This window comes from Lycium ferocissimum, chromosome 8, assembly GCF_029784015.1.
Source record: "Lycium ferocissimum isolate CSIRO_LF1 chromosome 8, AGI_CSIRO_Lferr_CH_V1, whole genome shotgun sequence".
Taxonomy (NCBI): Eukaryota; Viridiplantae; Streptophyta; class Magnoliopsida; order Solanales; family Solanaceae; genus Lycium; species Lycium ferocissimum.
Window position 1 is genome coordinate 55,838,621 of NC_081349.1, and position 22,020 is coordinate 55,860,640.

The 22,020-nt window shown below is 37.5% G+C and overlaps 1 protein-coding gene across 1 annotated transcript; it reads left to right on the plus strand.

Annotated features, from left to right (window-relative positions):
• Positions 1 to 3,843: 3,843 nt before the first annotated feature.
• On the plus strand, positions 3,844 to 4,436 carry LOC132067055 (large ribosomal subunit protein eL36z-like). Its single transcript, XM_059460209.1, has one exon. The coding sequence runs from the start codon at positions 3,886 to 3,888 to the stop codon at positions 4,210 to 4,212; it is 327 nt and encodes a 108-aa protein (XP_059316192.1). The 5' UTR covers positions 3,844 to 3,885; the 3' UTR covers positions 4,213 to 4,436.
• Positions 4,437 to 22,020: the final 17,584 nt, after the last annotated feature.

Genomic DNA, 22,020 nt, shown 5'->3' on the forward strand with positions numbered 1-22,020 from the left:
ATATTTAAAAGGAGAAATCGTTAAAGAGAAGAATATGTATTGGTTTTGTTGAACAACGCAGGCCATGTCCTTGTGGGCATGTCCCTCACTAACCAACCCACAGTGTTGTTGCTCAATTTACACCATCTAACCCGTTTGGCTTGACATGCAGAGTTGATAGAAATGACACATCTTCAATTCCCCAGAAAAAACATATCACATACTTGTCAAGACATTCTCAAGGTCCACCGTCAGATACAACCAAATAAATGATGCTAGTATGCTAAAGACTAGGCTATAATAATTTAAAGGGAAAAGGGTCAAAAATACCCCTCTACTTTGGAAAAAAAATTTAAAAATATCTAAGATTTATTTTGGGTCAAAATACCCCTCTCATCCTTAAAGTTTTCAAATATACCCCTGTCTTGATGGAAATTATCCCCAAAATAACGAAATCGTTTTTTAAACCATTTCCATCATTTAAACCCACTCAACTAAATAATAACCCACAAGATCCTTATGACCACAATTCCTCAAACTTCAAACCTACGTATTGGGGGAATAAGGAGATCTTATGGGTAATTATTTAGTTGGATTAGGTTTAAATGATGGAGCGGTATTAAAAATAATTTCGAGGTTATTTTGGGGGATAATTTCCCAATCTTGGTATATTTGAAAACTTTGGGATGAGGGGTATTTTTGACCCAAAATAAGTTCGGAGGATATTTTTAGCCCTTTTTCTAAAGTAGAGGGGTATTTTTGACCCTTTTCCCTAATTTAAATTTTTTTTTCCAGCTGTGGTTAAGTTGTTATGAAAGAATGCATGTTTCTCCTGCAAAAATATATCATGACGAAGCTCAAAGTTAATACTTATTACAATAAGAATTTGGAATCATGCTCTTGTCACTTCCCAAATTTCAAATTAGGTAGTTTCAGTTCAGGTTCATTATATAATAACCATTATGCTTCATTTTCAAGTAATTTTAATTTGGCTATATGACTGTTCACTGTCTATATTTATTTAAATTAATCTTGGTCCAATCTCATGAATTATCAGTTTTCCTAACGCTAGAAATTCTCTATATTTTCTGGTTCAATACTAGAAAACTCAATTTCAATTTTAAGTTCATAATTCTAGAAATTAGGTACAAAACAGTTTTGGGTTTATACACTTTGGGGTTGTTTGGTTGTTGGTTAGGAGGGAATCTATATATTATTTTATACATTGATTTAGTTATACAGGGTTTACTTATTCATGTATTAGTTATCTATCTTCTATCTTGCATAAAATAAAACATAAATTCTATCATAACTTGTACATGTATTAGTTATATGTGTGTTTCTAAATTGCAAATCAAACACGTACTAGATGTGTTGAATTTCATATATAGGAAAAGAATGCTACCAAATATTATACTACTTAGTACTTATGCAGAAAATAATACCTGAATAACTTAGCTCCTAACCGGCAACTAAACTGCCCCAATGGGTCTATATAACTTGTCATAATTCGTCTCTTTTCCTCTATTCCTTTTTCCTAGCACCACTTTCCCCTCCCCTATGCTTCTCTTTTCTTCCTCTCTTTTCATCCATTCTAAGCATAAATTGGTCAAATATCTTACCTTGATTACAATTTTCCAACTAGATAAGACCTCCCCAAGAAGCCGCCCAGACACGTGAAGTTGTCCCGTACATTCTTACAGAGAAATTAAGCCTTAACAAGGCAGGCAGTTGCTTAATTACTTAATTAAGTCGAATTGTGGTTTGCATGGTTGCAGTCCTACGTGTTAAAAAGAAACAAGATTGATGAGTAGTGGCAGTAGAATATCCAGTTGACAAATTTCAATGTCAAAGGAGTCAACCCTTAAAGACCCGGTGCTCCCTTTTCTATGTTCACGTTCTGTTGCATCAAAAGACTAATCGTTGTCCCCTTAATTTTGGATGAAATTGCTATGCGACACGTATTTCCTCGATCTAATGCTTCTCGCTTTACTATAAATCCGCATCCCACTCCCATGAACAGCTCATTTTGTTAGAATCCTGATATGACTGATTTAAAAAATTAAGATCACTGCTATTTAAAATAATGAAAGATCTCTGAAAGCTTCTTGACTTTTATCAAAATAACATCTATCAACGTATAGAATAGGAGAAGCAAAAACATAATGTGATGATGGGTGTCATCATCATAAAAAAAGAAATTAAAAAATAATTAATCCCAATTTAAAAACTGTCAAATTATAATTACTACAAAAAACAAAATTAAAAAAATAAAACTGTCAATTTAAAACTCTCAAATTGTAATCACCACAAAAAAATGATATTAAAAAAAAAAAAAAAACTTAAAACTGTCAATTTTAAAACTGCCCGTGCAATCACCATAATAAAAGCCAATTACGGAGTAATTTTTATTTTTAAAAGGAAAGATAAAAAAGAAAAGATAATAAAAATAGAAAAAGACCAAAGAAATAAGTATTAACCAATCTTAAACCAACCCAAACTCTTGCCACGTCTCTGTCTAACTTCCTTTTTTTAAAATCAAATTACTTCCTTTCGTGTGTAATTTTCATTATTCTTGATTCTTTCTTTTTGCACCCAATAAAGGATTTCTCCGCATTGAAATTATGAGTGTCAGGGGACTTTCTTAATTTCTTTGTTACGCATATAATTATTTCAAGAACTTGTGCTTCCCACATGGGTAAACATGCATGAGGTATCCTCTCAAGTAGAAATTTCAGAGGGAAGACGTCACACAGATTGTATCTGAAGCTATGCATTTTGACATTAGAGAATATGTTCGTTCATTCTTTTCCCTGGATAGTATAACCTTACATAGAAAATTACAAATTAAATATCTCAGACATACATTTAAAGTGGTAAAGGAAACGAGGAAAAAATAGAGAGACGTTTAATATTAAATGGGAAAATATAACTTATAATTTTAAATAACAGAGATAATGTGAGGATATTTATACTTTTAACTTAATTTTTTTTTAAAAGTAAATAATAATAATAATAATAATAATAATAATAATAATAGAAATATAGTTGATATTTAAGCAATGAAATAATATCGAGCAATAGAATAAAAGTATATAAGAAAAGCCATACTTAACTATCATTTAAGTGAAGACGTTTGATTAGATACGGGTTTAAGAGAAAAAAGAAAAATTATCAAAATAGTATGGTCTAGAATAAGGTATAAAAATTTCTATGGCTTATCTCATTAACAGTAAAATTAAAACTTATTAAATTAAACTATTACTAAAAATAGAAAGATTTTTTTTTTATGTACTGATTAAAAACAAAAGAATGTCACATAAATTGTACAATATTGATAGACAATAAACAAAAGAGAAAAACAATATAAGAAAGGTTAGTATTAAATATAATGATAGACTTATTTGAATTTAATATGTAAAACACTTTTGAATTATAATGATAAAAGTCATATATGGATAATATGTACAGAAAGTCAAAACAAAGGAAAATATTTAACACTGAAGCGAATATTTTATAACATTATGATGGGGTATGTAGATAAATCAGTTACTATTCACTATCAATCACTGTACTTTCTCGATTAGAAAAATGTAAAATATAGTTAAAATAATTTAATTTTCAGAAAAGCAAGATACGCAGTTGCTATAGTTGACTTTTTTCAAAAACTCACTGCGCATTGCGTGGGTATAATACTGGTACACATAAAATAAATGTTTATAAAATTCCAATCGTATAGAATGTGTCACTTTGAGCACGTTCCGAGCATATTCTGTTTGACATCCTATCACATTATAAAAGAGCATTACAACTTTAAATTATACAAAGATCTCTCAGTATTACAAACAATATAGTAACAACCTAACCCCTGATCAGAGACACTCAGATCACCAAAAACCAAGGGGGATGGCGCCGCCGAACACAGGACTTAGTGTGGGATTGAACAATGGACATGTTGTGACCAAGAAGGACTTAGCTCCACGCCCATCTGATAGAAAAGGGAAAACAAGCAAGAGAATCCACTTCGTCAGGAGCCTCATCAGAGAAGTCGCAGGATTTGCTCCATATGAGAAGAGGATTACTGAACTTCTTAAAGTTGGCAAGGACAAGCGTGCATTGAAGGTAGCCAAGAGGAAGTTGGGTACTCACAAGAGGGCAAAGAAGAAGAGAGAGGAGATGTCTAGCGTTCTCCGTAAGATGAGGGCCAGCGGAGGTGCTGAAAAGAAGAAGTGAAGACTTTATCCTCATTTTGACGATTGAGGAACTAAGTTCATTAGCTATACATGATCTTTTTTATTTAGGTGTGAAATTCTCTCTTTTCTAGAAAGAAGATTCGTGACAAGAACTATGGCTTCTTTGAATTTTCCTTAAGATTGTGACATTTTGCTCAACTTTCAAGTCTACATTTTAGTTCTTAATGTAGTTTTGTATTCTATATTTTCGGGTAAAGCACGTTACTCCCGGCTCCTTATATTATTAAGGGAAAAGGGTCAAATATACCCCTCTACTTTAGTTTAATAGTTAAATATACCCTCCGTTAGTCAAAGGAGACAAATATACCCTTTTCGTCAGTCAAAGTAGATAAATATACTCCTTCCGTTAAGAAAGTACACAAATATACCCCTCAGTTGATAAAATCCCCAATTCCACAATTAATTATCCGATTTAACTTTAAAAAAAAACCATGTCCGACCCGCCTCGACCCGCAAATTAAATTATTTCCACTCAAATATACCCACCACCACTACAACCGACCCAACACAACCACCACCACCACCACCACTTCCACCACCACAACTAGTAAATTCTTCATAACCATCCTTAACCATCTTTAGGCATGTAAAAGTCTCTATTCGATTAGCCATTGTTTTAATAAACAGAAGTACAAGAGTTACACCTGTCAAGCAAGGGTAAATACATCCACAAATGTATATCAGTTTATACTATGACCTTTAAGGCTTAAGCAATAGAGAAAAGAGTTAGTACTGTCAGTTACTCAGTCTATAGAAGTCTATGGGATGAGTAGGAGCATCCATGGCGACAGCCTTAAATACTAATCACTAAAGGGCAATTTTATTTTATTTTTGTTAATCCAAATGTTATCCATGAGTTGTTTTCCACTTCCAACTCCAAATATTACAAAAAACAACCAAATATTACTCACAGCCTACAAAAGATGAAAGATTTTTGGTGGAGGCATATTTTATTTTATTTTTATTTAGCTTTCATACATTCAGAATGTAACCATTTTTCACATCAACTGCCAATAGCAAGCATAAGTTTGTTACTTAAAAATTTACTGGTTGCGGTGGTGATGGTTGTGTTGGGTCGGTTGTAGTGGTGGTGGGTATATTTGGGTGGAAGGAATTTAATTTGCGGGTCGGGCATGGTTTTTTTTTAAAGTTAAATCGGATAATTAATGGTGGAATTGGGAATTTTGTCAACTGAGGGGTATATTTGTGTATTTTCTTAACGGAAGGGGTATATTTATCTACTTTGACTAACGGAAAGGGTATATTTATCTACTTTAACTAACGGAGGGTATATTTAACTATTAAACTAAAGTAGAGGGGTATATTTGACCCTTTTCCCTATTACTAACTTGTACTGAAAAAAAGAAAAGAAAAAAAAACTAACCCCTTTTTTTTTAGCGTTTATACTTTAATAAAACGTGTTTTGAATACTTGTATAAATTGCTTAAGTGTTGTGGGATTTGTTGGCATGATTCGAGATGAGATTCGAAGGGCTCAGTCGGATTTTGCTGATATTTGGTGCATTATGATCACGACCCAAATGTCTGCGATCACGAAGAAAGAATGGGCGGTTGACCTCTGCGAACGCAATAGAAGGATCAACAATCGTGATAATCAATCAGGCTAACTTACATGACATACCAGTGGTGACACATTAGCCATTTTTTATCAGTTTTGGAGAAGGGAATCTCAAACCTGAGATCCAAAAGAGTTGTGTTTATAAAGAAATGGATCTTGGGCCCAATTCAACCCCAAACCTAGCTCATGAGGGGAGGATTGTCCAAGTCCATATAAGGAGACCACTGATATTTGGCACAAATATTTAGATTTAGTGTCATTTGCACTTTACTTCTTAGCACTTTAATCGCAGTTTTTAACGTAATTTGTTGTATATGAGCTTATGTTGGTATGCTTGTATGAATAGGTACAACAAGGACCCATGGAGGGTATTCCGAGCAGTTTTTGATTGATCCCGACGCTGTGCACGTTGATTGAACGTTGGGAAGGATGTTCCAGCACTTGAAGGCGGAATCGACCCGAAGGGTCTCGTACGCGGGCCGTCGTCGCACGGCCCGGCGCGCAAAAACCCCATCTCGGAATCTCAGACAGGCCTTACGCTGGCCATGCGTCGCACAACCAAAACACAAAGGAGTTCATGCGCTGGCCATGCATCGCAGAGCTAGCGCACAAGCGGCGTCAGTTATCCTAATTTGATCGGGATTGGGCCAACTTATCTCATATTTTACCCTAGCTTAGAAATAGTCATTTTAAACATTACAGAGGCGGCTTATACGATTTTTGAGACTTTTGAAACTCTTTCTAGGTTTTATTCCTCTTCTATTAATTTTCTTTACATTGGAACCCTGTGTTATTCATGAATTCTAGCTTCTATTCTCGAATCATGTGTAACTAAACACCTTAATTCTGGGGTTGTGGTTTAGCCATGAATATTGACGTTTGACAAGTATTTTAATCTTAGCAGCTTGTTCGTATGCAATTGTTTCTTTATGGGGCTTAAGTGCTCGATTGTCTGCGGAACAATTGAGCTCTATTTACTAATTGATATACGTGCTTGGGAAAGACATTGTTAGTTTAGAGGAGTAAAGGGATTGTGATCTGATTATCCCTAAAGTTGGGCTAGGATTTGTGACTAGGATAGGAATATACTTAGTTACCACAATCAATTACTTACTGTGCTTTTATTGCGTTCTTGATAAGACAAGACCATAGGAATATAGGAAGCGAATTATCTTGAATCGGCGAGTAGTGATTTGGAAGAATACTGCGAGATTAATAATCCGGTTAATTAGCAATTGTGAACAAAATTACTAAGGTAGAATGCTTGAATGACTCAATAGGATTGGTGAACCAGCCACGACCCTGGAATATCTCTAAAATCTTGATAAAAGCAACTCTCAAAGACGCTCATAGCACAATTCTAGTTTACATTGTTAGTTATTTAGTTTTCAGCATTAAGTTACAAACCAAAAACAAAGCTCTTATTCATTACTTGCGTATTTAGTAGCAATAGTTTATTTTCGTGAAGGTATTGTTCATAAGTCTCTGTGGGTTCGACATCCAATTCTATATAATCACTATATTACTTGTACGACCACGAACACTTGCGTGTGCATTTGGACGCTACAGCCACCCATCCCTTTTTTAACCAATGTGGGACTCTACAATACCTTACCTCACACCCAAGGCAGGACATCTGTTGCGTTGGAAATTTAATTTGGGGGCCCATTATCGGTATGCAATAACTGGGATAGGTCCTGCTCTGATACTATGTAAAGAAATCGATCTTGGGCATAACTCAACCCCAAAAGCTAGCTCGTGAGGGGAGGATTCTTCAAGTCCATCTAAGAAGAGTGCCCATCTCTTTTCTATCTGTGTAGGACTCTTCACCATTGTTTCAACCCAATAATTCAAGGTAATGAATCCCTACACTAGTCTTGAGTTTATACTTAATTTCCATAGGATTTGAGGCATGAAAATATGTGATTTGAGAGACTAAATTGTGTATTTCTTACCTAAGACCTAAAAGAGGAAAAATGATCAATGAGATTACTAATCAATATCAAAAAGAAACTGTCTATCATCCAAAGCTGGCCTCTGGTGGAGAAGATTACTGCTAGTCCTCCAGGTTTCTTTCATATGTTGGTAGATTACAGCAGATCAAGTCAGTGTTGTTTGGGGTACTGTCATATTGGGCCCAAATTTTCCTACTGCCTAAAATGGTGATAAAGATGATTGAATCGTTGTGTAGATCATTTCTTTGGACTGAGGCATCTTTAATCTCTGAGAAGGCCCTGGTTGCTTAGGAAAGAGTTTGTATACCACAAGCAACAGGAGGACTGAATGTTGTAAACCTCTATTTGTGGAACAAGGCAGCTATCACAAAACAGGTATGGGCTATTGCAATGAAAAGGACTGCCTTTGGATCAGATGGCTACATAATTTCTACATAAAGCAAAATGATTTGGAAGTGCTTCCTATACCTAAGACTGTAGCTTGGGTTGTTAGGAATATATTGGGAACTAGGGAGCTAATTCTTGGTCTTCAAGGTATTTCAGGTGATCTCATTATTACACCCCTCACTCTCGTAGTAGTAGAACCTATGGTTTCCTAGTCCGGTATGCCCTTGGAATTGAGATTCGTGTCTGAGTTTTGGAGATAGAAAGTGCCTTACCCTGTGTACAAAGGTACCAGCAGATATTTCTGGAAATTTATAGAGTTAAAAGTTGAACGAATCGAATCGACGCGATCAGAACTGAATCAGAAAAATCTGCAGACATCAGTCATCGTCGACGGGTCGTCGACATAGTCGACGGACCGTCGATGTGCGGCGTCGACAGGGTCCCACAGCCTTGCATCTGCAGGCGCAGGTCGACGGAGTAAGTCGACGGACCGTCGACACGTCGACGGGCCGTCGACCCGCTCGTCGAACCGAACCTCTGTAGCTTTTTGGCTTCCAAGTATAAATATAGGAGCCACGACCTTATTTATCATTTTTCCTCCATTCCAAATCAGAAAAACCCTAATATATTCTCTCCCAATATTTTTCATCATACTAGTGAAGATTTGACAAGGCCCAGACCCCGTAAACCTGAGCTTGTAAAGAAGAAGGTTGTTTCTAGGGTTTCTTCAACGTTGTGAAACTTAAGGAGTTGAATTTGAAGTTGAAGTGATTCTTGGGATTTTTGACCCCTCAAGGTATGTAAATGATTTCTACCCTTGTATTTGAGTTTTTATCAAGAGTTTTAGTGATTTAAGTAAAGAAAAGGTATTTGTGAGAGTGGTAAGCTGATGAAGGACAAAATAGTGACTTGGGGTTATTTTACGAGATGATTGGAAATGAATTTAAGTATATTTATATATATATATATATATATATATATGTGTGTGTGTGTGTGTGTGTGTGTGTGTGTGTGTGTTGTCATCATGTTGTGGGTATTGTGGTTGATGTTGGATCGAATGAGAAGTTGAAGAGTTGTTAAGCATATAAGGAAAATGTTGCCCATAAATTGTCAAGCTCTATTCGTGTTTAAAATGATTAGTAAGCAAGGTAAATAGTCTAATTGAGGCCTATATTATCTTAATTGTAGACTTGCAAATTCGAGAGGTAGAAGTTGGATGATTGAGTATACTTCGAGGTATGTTGAGGCTATCCCTTCTTTCCTTTGGCATGATCCTATGGTATGATCCAACAAGCAAGTTAGCGAGCTTCCATATTACTCTACTCTTAGAAGCATTAGAAGTACTTCGGTCTTTGATATTCATGTACCCGTTTATGAGTGATCCTTACTTCGTCATGCGTCCGATCTTATGTAGCCGGTTCTATGCATACGGTTGATTCATGCATTACGTTCATTATATATTTATGTACATTGACCCATGACCGAAGGCGTTATATACGCGAATATTATATATATATATATATATATATATATATATATATATATATATGTGGGGGTATGAGAAGGGAGATGGGCGTTATATACGCATTACCACCTGATCAGCTGGTGCACATTGATGATGATACTGATTATGGCCGCAGAGGAGCCGATATGATATGATGAGTTGCCATAGAGGCTTTATAGGCGTTATACATGCAAATATATCAGGCGTTATATACGCATAAATATCAGGCGTTATAAACGCACATACACATATATAGATGTATGACCCTCATTGATAGGCATGAGCATACATATTATGTGCCCACAGAGGCATTGTCAGTTATACAGATTTATGCAGATATAGGCAGATATTAGTTCATACAAGTACATGCAGTTAGTTATTTCAGTTTATGAGTTCAGATCTTATCCATGATTCTTATGTATATATGTTGTTCTTATGCCTTACATACTTGATAAATTATCCGTACTGACTCCCCGTTGCTCGGGGGGCTGCGTTCATGCTCGCAGGTACAGGTAGACAGACAGGTGGTCCAGCTCAGTAGGACTCTAGATCTAGCAATGGTCGGTACGCTCCATTTGATCCCGGAGTTTGCGGTCGGTTTTGGTATGCCACCCTTTTGAGATGTGTATGCATATGGTTATGACGGGGCCCTATCCCGTCCTTTCTCTGACTTTCATTCGGTAGAGGTCGTAGGCAAGTTGTATGTAGTAGTCGGATGATGTAGCCTTGTCGGCTTCTATTTTTTTTGTGTACAATATATGAAAAGCCTAGGCGCAAGATTGTTCTTCCGCATGTTGTGTATATATGCAGATTATACAGAGTTTTGATGTTTCCCTTTTATGAGATCAGTTTATGCCATTATGGGCCCTTGATGTTTAGTAAGATTCAGATATGAGTATAGGGGTGTTTGGTCGCTAGAGGTCAGACGCTCGTCACGACTCATCGGTTTGGGTCGTGACACTCATGAGTAGATTCTCCCACCTTTAGTAAGATTGGAAATTTAGCATAAAGAAGTTATACCGCATGATGACACCTCAGTACCCAATAGTCCCCTAGAAGTACATTGTTTTGCAGCCTCAACTACATACAAGGTTCAAGTTCAATATCGAAGCTTACTGCATACAAAAGGTTGGCTATTGTAGACAAGTTGTTGAAGTTTGATATTCAAGTGCCTCAAACTTGTGTGTTTTGTGGATTAGCTTATGAGCTGTTTGAGCACCTATTTTTCAAATGTCGTTATGTCAAGGCTTTGTGGACTAGGATGCTGATTTGGTTGGGACAACAGAGACTTGTAGAAGACTGAGCATCTGAGGTTACATGGATCCATATTGGAGCTAGAAGGAAATTCAGTTACTGGATAATTGTCAACTACACTTTTGGTATGTTGATTTATCTGGTTTGGAGGGACAGGAATGCAATCAGGTTTGAAAAAGGGACTACTTCAGCAGACAAACTATGCAAAGAAATGGCTCAGAACATACACATCAGGGGTAGAGATATGTCCAACTAGCAAGTGCACCTTAGTAATCTTAATTCTTATCCTTAGGTCTGTTGAGACTTTAATTCTAGAACATGTATCGTGGTTCTCTTTCAGTTGTAGTGTACATAGACTTTTGTTTATGTAATTAGGAATGTAGAAGGTCAGCTTCTACTTGCTTTGTATTGAACAGTTTTGGTTGAATGGAATGAATACTATTTACCCAAAAAAATCAATATCAAAAAGAGATTTTGCTCATAGATATCAACTCAATGGCTAATGAGTAACACGTTCATATAACTTTTTTGGATTTTGAGACACGTTGACCCGAGGGCCAACTTTTGAGTTGACTTTGACATGGGAGTATTCTAAAACTATGAGAATAGTTCTCCTAGACTAATTTGGATTTGATATTCATTATTTTGAATAGATTGAGCTCATTGGAGATTCATTGGACATTATTTGAGCAGTCTTGAGTATTTCAAGTCAAGTAAAGGTTTGTCATATTCAAGGCAAATGTGACTTTAAATCTTAAATTACTTATTTCTCATCAAAATCATGTTATTTGTGTTATTTGGTGCATTTCAAACTATTTATTATGGAAGTGTGTGAGCATCTCATCTAAAAGATTAAGCTTTTAGAGAGAGAGAACTTTTATTTATACAATTATATTCTCAACATGTCCCCTCATTTACGAGCCTAGTTCTTTTTTAGGGGCAAGCACGTGAAAATTATTTTTGATAATAAATAGCGATGAGATTCGATCCCAGAACGTCTGCCTGCTCCGATACCATGTATGTAACGAAAATGAATTTTGGGCCTAACTCAACCCAAAAGCTAGCTCATGTGGGGATGATTGCTAGACTATATAAGGAGATCATCCATCCCTTAAACCACTAATGTGGGACATCAACATCCCACCTCAGGCCCAAGACTGAACATCTAGAGCATGGGCAATTTAATTGTAACGACTCAGTTGGCCTTTTGAGAACGGTGCTCTAGTTTGTGTGTAGTCTAATTCAGAAGCTCCGTTATAACTATTTTGACTTGCTGGCCAAATTTGAAGTCAAACAGATATCATTTGGTTAGCTTTGGTAGAAGGTTTCACTTTATAAATTCCATCATTCAATTATTTGAATAAATTATTTATTGTGGGAAAATATGCTCTGATTGGCAATATCTGAAGATTCCGTTAGATTTGGAATATTGTTTATGACCGTTAAAAATTGATGGAGCTAATTTTAGAGTTTGTTTGGTTGGTTTTTGGCAATTACGTCAGTTTTAATATTTAATATGCCTCTTTATGGTGAAAAGATGGTCATGGGAAGAAATAAGACCTGGATCCGAGATGACAATCGGAGAAGAAAATGTAAGTTTTGAAATTTTGAAGGCTTAAGTTTGAGAAGTTTGATCAGAAGTTGACTTTTGGGTAAACGTGCCATAATCAAATTCCGACAATTCCTTTAGGTCCGGAATGTGATTTATAGCTTTGTAGAGTTGTTGGTTCGGTTCCCAAGAGGTTCGGCTATGATTTTGGTGGTTGGTTGAGAAACTAACTTTTGAGATGATTTGGAGTTGATCACGGTCAAAATCGGGTCAAGACGGTCCCATTTGGATATTTTGAGAGTTCGAGCAGGTTCGTATGATGATTTTGGACTTTTCCACATATTTTGGTTTGATTCCGATGAGTTTCCGATATGTTTAGGTTGGATGGTGTTTGTTTTTGGTTTTGACGTCGTTTTGAGCAAAAAGGATACCATAATGCGCAAACGACCTTTGTTTTGTGTTTCAATTGAACCATTAGATCCGTATCATAATTTCAAAGCTATAACAACAAGACTCGTCGCGTTTCACCATCGTATGAGGGAGATATGGATTCACTGCTGGTTTTCTGGTGTAATTTTTTGAAAATTACGATTTTGCCTTTAAGTTCGCTCTTAAAAATTCTGCATTCTTTCCAAAACTTGAAAACATCATCTCTCTCTCATTTGAAGGCCAAATTAGGTGATTCAAAAGGCTATCTTGGGTGAAATTTCGCAAGGATTTTATTGGAATGGTCAAAAGTGAGCTTTGTGATCAATTAGCACTTGATTTAGACCGAAACAGCTGCTGCATTTTCTTTTCTCCACTTATTCGGGATTTAGTTACTTTTCTTTCAAGTTTGGGAGCTCAAATTGAGCTAATTTTTATGGTGTTTTTCTCGTCTCAACGAGACGGTAAGTATCTAACCTTTATTTTTGTGTTTTTCCATGATTATTTTCGTTGGTTATCGATTTTATCCGAGTTTGATTGGGGAAAATTGGGGTTTTGAACCCAAAAGTTGAAAAGGGGAAAATCATGGTTTTAAAGATCAAGATGATGGTTTTTTGAATGGGTTTTCTGGATCTAGACTAATTAATCTATGAGTAAACTAAATTTGAAATAAATTTCCAGTTTTGTCCTTTCGGGCTAGGGGTTACCTTTTTGGGTTCGGTTTGAATTAAAGTATAGCAATATGGATATCGTTGGACTCATTTAGACTCGTAGGGTACTATTTTGACTATATTTAACCCAATTTTTCATTGAAATTACAGTTTTGCCCTTGTGACTAAGGTTTGGCTATTTTAGATCCGTTTTTGGGTTTTGAGTAAAACTATGGCAATATGGGTATCCTTAGATTCGTATTCTAACGTAGAATTCATATTTGATAGACGTTAATCATTTCGAGGCTCTCCGAAAAGGAAAGGCAAGGCTCAACTGGATTTGTTCGTGGCTCCAGCTCGGTAACAAGGTAGGTTACAACTTACCTTTTGATTAGACTCCAATTAGTGAAACATATGCGGGAGTTAGATATTGATGAGGGAAAGCATGCTAGGCCTTCAGGTATGGAGTTGGAATGGTGTTCTATTAGGTTGGTTGTTGTTAATTGTGGCTTGTTGTCATGTTATTGTGATTAGGCTTGTTGCCTTAATTGTTGTGTTGTGATATGTGTTGCACCCATTTCTCTGTTGTTGTGTCATTTATCATCGGAGAAAGGAAGGATAATGAGATTAGGCCTGAATCGTGTTGTATAATTATGATAATACACGGTTGAAATCTTGATTATGATTTACTATTGATGATAATATCATGCATGGCATACATTCTCATTTCACATGTATATTGATATCGAATTATGACTTGGTACTGATGATGATAAATGAGAAAATGGAGCACCTTGGTGACACAAGACTTAGTTGTGAAGTGTGCTTGCTCTATTTGGAAGTAAAGGGTGTCATAGACTCTCTATGCTGATTGAACTGGTTCGTTGATTTATTCCATGGTTGAGTATTATGCATTCATTATCATTCCTCATACTTAGATCTACATTGAGTGTCACGCCGTCGAACCATGGTCTGGGTGTAACATGTCATTCGGTGCCTTGCTGCATGTGACCGAGCGAACTACATGGCTTTGACAGGGGGTGAGTGTCACGTCCTGAACCATGACCTAGGCGTAACACGACACTCGATGCCTTGCTGCATGTGACCGAGCGAACCACATGGCTTGCTGAATGAACATGGGGCACGAGCTAATGCGGAATATAAAATAAAACATGGGTATTCTGAATAATCATGGAAGCTCATAAGATTAATGAAAACACTTTTCTAAAACATAAAGTGGAATTAGTTTGAATAAACATGATAATGCTGAGCCAAAATGGCTATACTACTCTGAATATCTGACATAACATAACTGACTAGTCTATGAAACCTCTGACATGAATCTGACTACTAAACTGCTTATCGGGACAAGGACCCCGGCATACCTTAACTGCATAACCGAAGTAAACATAAATAAAATAGAATAGGGCTCACCAAAAGCTAATACGATCAAGTCCTAATGTGCCGATCCATCATTCTGTAAATCTACATCGAGAAATGCAGGCCCACAGCAAATAAAGGAGACGTCTGTCCACTTGAATTGTACTGGTATGTAAAGCAACTGAATAAAATAAAGCATGGCACATGAAATAATAGAACTGACGCTTAAATTATATATATATATATATATATATATATATATACATATAATATATAAACCATTTTTAAGTGGGAAAGCCTTAGTATAGCCGACATGTGCAAAAAAAAAAAAAAAAAAGAACCGACCACCACGTAAGAACGTGGCGTCTGATCTCTGTTCGACCAGCTAAGACATCATGTACCTTGCTGGGGTACAAGACATGAACATGAACATGAATGGATCCAACAACCTGTAATGGGTAAACATGAAGGTATTGTCCTAACTGGGTGGAGCGATCCTTATCCTATCTTTGGCATACGTAGTTTCAGGCTATCTGAGCCTTCTCAGTAATCTATGCAACTCCCAAAACATGAACATGTATATACTTGGCTTAATAGCCCCTGAATTATAAAATCTTGATTGTAAACATGATTCGTGATTGTAATATAATATGAAGATAGATACATAGTATAACTTGTATAAGAACATAGAAGCCTGTAGAATTTCATGCAAAATAGACGTAATAGTTCATAGCTTGCATTTAAGAACCCATGGAATGCAAAACATGAGTTATCATGGATTATAGACAGATTCTCAATAATCAAAATGGAGTATCAAGAACACAATAACGAAGTAATCATACAAACATGGTATATCATGGTACATGTACTTAGGGTTATCATGAACATGTCTAGAACCCTAGTTTTTGGTAAACTTTCGTATAATCTTGGAAGAACATGGCCTGGCTAAGAACAATTGTGTTCCTACACATAGATAGAAACCCTACATACCTATTAATAACTCCAAAATTTATAACTAATGGTCTGAACTTGAGAAGAATCCCAAAAGCCTTAGTCTTGAATCCTTTAGATGGGTTTTCTTGAAAACCCTAGGTTAGGAATGATGGACCTCTATTTAATATTCATGAATATGTGTTGGAATTCACTTGAGATGCTTAGAATAGGCTTACCTTGATGTATTCTAATGGTAGGGAGAGAAGAACTTCGTGTTAGAGCATGGAAATATGAAAGTAAGATTTTTGGACTGAACCCACGTATTTATACTATTTGCTGAAGCGGGGAAAGTACAGGCCAATTGTACATCCCGTACTTTTATGTACGACCCATACAATTGGGCCGTACTTGGATTTGTCAAAATCCAGTGACTACGATTTCTGGTCTAAAATGTACGGGATAAAAGTACGTCCCGTACATCTAAGCCGTACCTCGAAATGGCAAATTCCTGTGACTTCTGATTTTCCCCCGTGATGTTCGCCCACAGATTATGTCCCGTACAAAATTGTACGGCCCGTACAAAATGACGTAAAACGTACATTTACCGTTCCAAGCCAATTTCCAATCCCAACCTTCCCCGTCTTGGTTTCTAAGCTCGAATCATGAATGTAGCTTAGTTAAGAGGTACGAGGTGTTATAATATCTCCCCCTTGGGATCATTCGTCCTCGAATGATGGGTTATGGTTAAGAATATGACTAAACATGGCTTTAATACATAAACGTGAAAGGAACATGACATGGAACATGGGGACTGAACTGACATGACATGATTTCGTGAAAACATGAACGCTGAATCATAAGACATGAGAAGAGAGTACATGAACATAAATATGAAACGTGAGGCATGAATACGTTAGGGAAATGACATGGATTCGAAAGGTATTTACCTTGAATGCTTTCTGCTTGCTCTTCAAACAAATACGGATACTTGGATTTCATGTCTTCTTCGACTTCCCGTGTGGCCTCTTCAACTTTCTGACTCCTCCATAGGACTTTTACTGCAGCTACTTCCTTAGTTCTAAAATTGCAAACTTGATGATCAAGAATTGCCACGGGAATCTCCTTATAAGTTAGGACATCCTTAACCGTTATAGTATCAGCAAGAACAACCAACGGCGAGTCTCCTACACACTTTCTCAACATAGACACATGGAACACTGGATGAATAGCAGCCAACTCTTGTGGCAGCTCAAGCTCATAAGCTACTTGACCAACCCTTCGCAGGATTCTATACGGTCTAATATACCTAGGACTGAGTTTTCCTTTCATGCCAAATCTCATCACACCTTTCATAGGTGAAACCTTTAGGAACACCCAATCATCCACTTGAAACTCTAAGTCTCTGCGCCGCACATCTGTATAGGACTTCTGACTAATTTGAGTCGTTCTCAATCGCTCTCGAATCAACTTAACTTTCTCCATAGCCTGATAGACCAAATCTGTTCCCAACAACTCTGCTTCACTAACCTCAAACCAACCAGTGGTTGATCTACACCTTCGCCCATACAAAGCTTCAAATGGTGCCAGCTTGATACTAGCATGATAACTGTTATTATATGCAAACTCAATGAGAGGCAAGTGGTCATCCCACTTACCTTTGAAATCTAGGATATATGCTCTCAACATGTCCTCAAGAGTCTGAATAATACGCTCTGTATGACCGTCTGTCTGCGGATGAAAAGCAGTGCGAAGGTTAACCTTAGTTCACAATCCCTTCTGAAAGGATTTCCAAAAATTTGCGGTAAACTGAGCACCACGATCTGAAATGATAGACAATAGGGTCCCATGCAATCTGACAATCTCATCAATATACAACTTGGCATAATTTTCTACTGAATCGGTGGTCTTAACTGGAAAGAAGTGCACTGACTTAGTAAGTCGATCCACAATCACCCTAAATAGAGTCATGTCTACGGGATGAATGAGGTAGACCTATTATGAAGTGCACATTTATCATCTCCCATTTATAAATAGTAATATCAATATTCTGAGCCAACCCACAGGGCCTCTAGTGTTCGGCTTTCACTTGTTGGTAATTTGGACACTTAGCCACAAAATCTGCTACATTCTTTTTCATATCGTTCCACCAATAAATTTCCTTAAGATCATGATACATCTTAGTGGAACTTGGATGAATGGAATACCTGGAATTGTGAGCTTCTAACATAATCCGCTCTCTAAGCTCATCAATATCTGGAACGCATAATCTGTCTCGGTACCATCATCCCCCCCCCCCCCCCCCCCCCCCTGTTCAAAAGTCGTTGTCTTATGCTTGTGAATCCCTCTTTCACTTTTGTAACAAATAGAGATCACTAAACTGCTTTTCTTTAACTTCAAGCACCAAGGAGGAATGAGCTCTGTTCTGAACAACAACACCACCATCTTCAGAGTCCAAGAGTCGAACTCATAGATCGGCTAAACGGTGAACTTCCTTAGTCATAGTTCTTTTATCTACCTCAACGTGAGCTAAACTTCCCATGGAACACCGACTAAGAGCATCGCTACTACATTCGCCTTTCCTGGATGGCAGAGAGTATCCACATCTCAATCCTTCAGCAATTTAAGCCATCTTCTCTGCCTAACATTCAACTCTCTTTGCTTGAAAATATATTCCAGGCTTTTATAATCGGTGAAAATATCCACGTGCACTCCATACAAATAATGACGCCATATCTTAAGTGCAAAAATGACGACTGCCAATTCTAAGTCATGAGTCGGATAATTCTTTTCATGATCCTTAAGTTTACGTGATGCATAAGCTACAACCTTACCATACTGCATTAAGACACATTCGAGATCAATTCCCGAAGTATCACAATAAACTACGAACCCTTCGGTTCCCTTTGGTAGTGTCAAAACTGGAGCAAAAGTCAACCTTTTCGAAACTCTTCAAAACTTTGCTCACACGCGTCTGAGCATTAAAATTTGACCTTTTTCTGTGTCAACTTAGTCAATGGAGTTGAGATAGAGGAAAATCCCTCTACGAAACGTCTGTAATAGCCTGCCAGACCCAAAAAACTTCTTATGTCTGAAACTTAGGTAGGTCTAGGCCATTTCTTTACGGCATCGATCTTCTGAGAATCAATTTTCACACCTTCACCCGAGATCACGTGGCCAAGAAATGCCGCTGACTTGAGCCAAAATTCACACTTGGAAAATTTCACATACAGCTCAAGATCTTGAAGTGTCTGCAACACTATTCTGAGATGTTCTGCATGTTCAGTCTCACTACTGGAATACACCAAAATATCATCAATAAACACAATGACGAATAAATCAAGATACGGCTTGAAAACCCTGTTCATAAGGTACTTGAAAACATCTGGTGCATTTGTCAGCCCAAATGACATGACAAGAAATTTGAAATGACCATTACGGGCTCTGAAAGCTATCTTCGGAATATCTACTTCCTTAACTTTTAAGTGATGATATCCTGATCTGAGGTCAATCTTAGAATAACACTGGGCACTCTGAAGTTAGTCAAACAAATAATCTATTTTGGGAAAAAGGTATCTGTTCTTAATGGTGACCTTGTTCAGCTGACAGTAATCAATGCACATGCGTAAGGAACCATTTTTTTTTTTTGGACAAACAAGACTGGCGCACCCTAAGGTGAGACACTAGGCCTAATAAATCCCTTGTCAGGAAGATCTTTCAACTGGGCTTTTAACTCTTTTAACTCTGCTGAAGCCATTCTGTATGACGGAATAAATATCGATTCAGTGCCAGAAAGTAGATCAATTCCAAATTCTATCTCCATATCAGGAGGAACTTTGCGAAGATCTTCTGGAAAGACTTCTGGAAGCTCATTAACGGCTGGTACAGATTGAAGAGTTGGGGTCTGGGTATTTAAATCCCTGACTCGAACTAAGTGATAGATATACCCCTTGGAAATCATCTTTTTGGCTTTAATATAGGAAATAAATCTACCCCTGGGTATTATTGAATTATCTTTCCATTCTACGACTAGTTCGTTAGGAAATTCAAACCTTACAATTTTGGATCTACAACTCACTGTGGCATAACATGAGGCTAACCAATCCATACCTATTATTACATCAAAGTCTACCATCTTTAATTCTGCAAAGTCTGCTATGGTTCTGCGATGATAGACTAAAACTGATAACCCTTATAAATACGTCTATCTATAACTGATTCCCCAACTGTTGTGGACATTTCATAGGGTTCATACAACTTTTTTGGTTCTATCCCAAATTTCTTAGCAGTAAATGGGGTTACATAAGATAAGGTGGATCCTGGGTCAATAAGCCCATAAACGTCGAAAGTGAAGACTGTTAGTGTACCTTTGACAACATCCGCACGTGCCTCTGTATAGTGACGACCTGCTAATGCATACAAGTGGTTCCATCCTCCGCCTATGTTGCCAGACTTAGCTGCACAATTCCCTGATTGGGCTTGAGAATTACGAGGAGCTGCTGAATTTGTGGACCGAGCCATATTACCTCCAGTACCATGTCTCGCTGATGGTCAGTCTCTCTAAAAATGGCCCTGCTAGCTATACCCATAGCATATATCCATTCCCATAAAACACTCCCCTAGGTGCCTCTTACCACACTTGCTGCAAATCGAATTATCATAAGTCTGCACGCTAGCTTGAGAATAGGAGTAAGTTGGCTTGAAATTCTGTCTCTTTTGATCATTCTTAAACTTTGGGGCTGGAGCACTGGCTGCAAATGGAGTGGGTCCTGATGATCTATCCTTCAAGAATTTTTACGCCTCCACCTCCCCCATGACTGAAGTTACCTGCAGACTTAGCTCTTTTTTTTAAATTCCCTGTCCTTCTCTTTCTGAAGAGCCTCCTCCTCTTTCATTCGGTCCTCTAGACCCTGAACAAAGGCAACCATCTTGGTGATAGTCATCATCTCATTCTGAGCAGCAATATTTGCATCACCATACAAGTTTGGTGTAAGGCCCAACACAAATCTCCTAACTATGGCCCTCATGTCAGGAAGCATAGACTGAGCAAACTTAGACAAGGAAACAAACTTGAGATAATATTCATTCACGCTCATACTGTTCTGCTTTAGTCTCTCAAATTCGTAAGCCTTCATCTCTCTAACCTTAATCGACTGGAAGTGATCAATGAAAGCATCTACAAACTCATTCCAAGTTGTTGGAGATGCATCTTCCCCGCAGGAGTGTTCCCGCATCTCATACGAAATATGAACAACATCCTATAACTCATAAGCTCCCAACTCTGCTACCTCTATCTCCGTAGCATGCATAACACGAAAGACTTTCTGAAGCCCATCGATGAAGTTCTAGGGATCTTCTCCCTTAATAGACCCTGTGAACATTGAGGCTTCATGTTCAGAAATTCCTTGGTCCTAGAACTATTTGGCCCTCCACTAGCACCTATGTTAGCAGCCGTTTCCTGATGTTGTACCTGATTAGCAACAATCTGGGTGAGCAGCTGGATAGCTCCCCTAACATCTATGTCAGAAGCATCGGGCTATGGAGTAACTGTGGGACGGACCTCCGCAGGCCACTCTGTAGCTGAGGTACAATATCTGATGCAATCCTCTGAGTCTGAGGCTACACTTTTGGAGCAATATCAATGGTATCCCTCTGGCTGGTAGCTGTAGTCCTCTTGGTGTACTTTCTATTCGTAGGCATTGTCTGAAATACGTAATACGCACGAGTTACAAGAGTACCTGAAATCATAATTCTAACAGCACGATCTAGAGTATGAAAGAAGTAAGACAATCCTAGATGCCTTGGTGGTCAACTGTTTATATGTGTGGGCGCCACACACATGTAAAAGTGACCCCACTGGATACAGTTTCATAGACTCCCTATGACACTTGAACCTAGGGTCTGATACCAAGCTTTTTCATGTCCCGAACTATGGCCTAGGCGTAATATGACACTTTGTGCCTTGCTGTATGTGACCGAGTGAACCACATGACTTGCTGAACCAACATGGGCATGAGCTAATGCGAAATATAATATAAAACATAGGTAGTCTGAATAATCATGGAAGCTCATAATAGTAATGAAAAAACTTGTTTAAAACATGAAGCGGAACTAGTTTGAATAAACATGATAATCTTTGGGCCAAAATGGTTGTAACACTTTGAATATCTAACAT

Excerpts from the sequence above, each read along its gene's own strand:
- LOC132067055 (XM_059460209.1), top strand. The coding sequence starts at position 3,886 with ATGGCGCCGCCGAACACAGGACTTAGTGTGGGATTGAACAATGGACAT.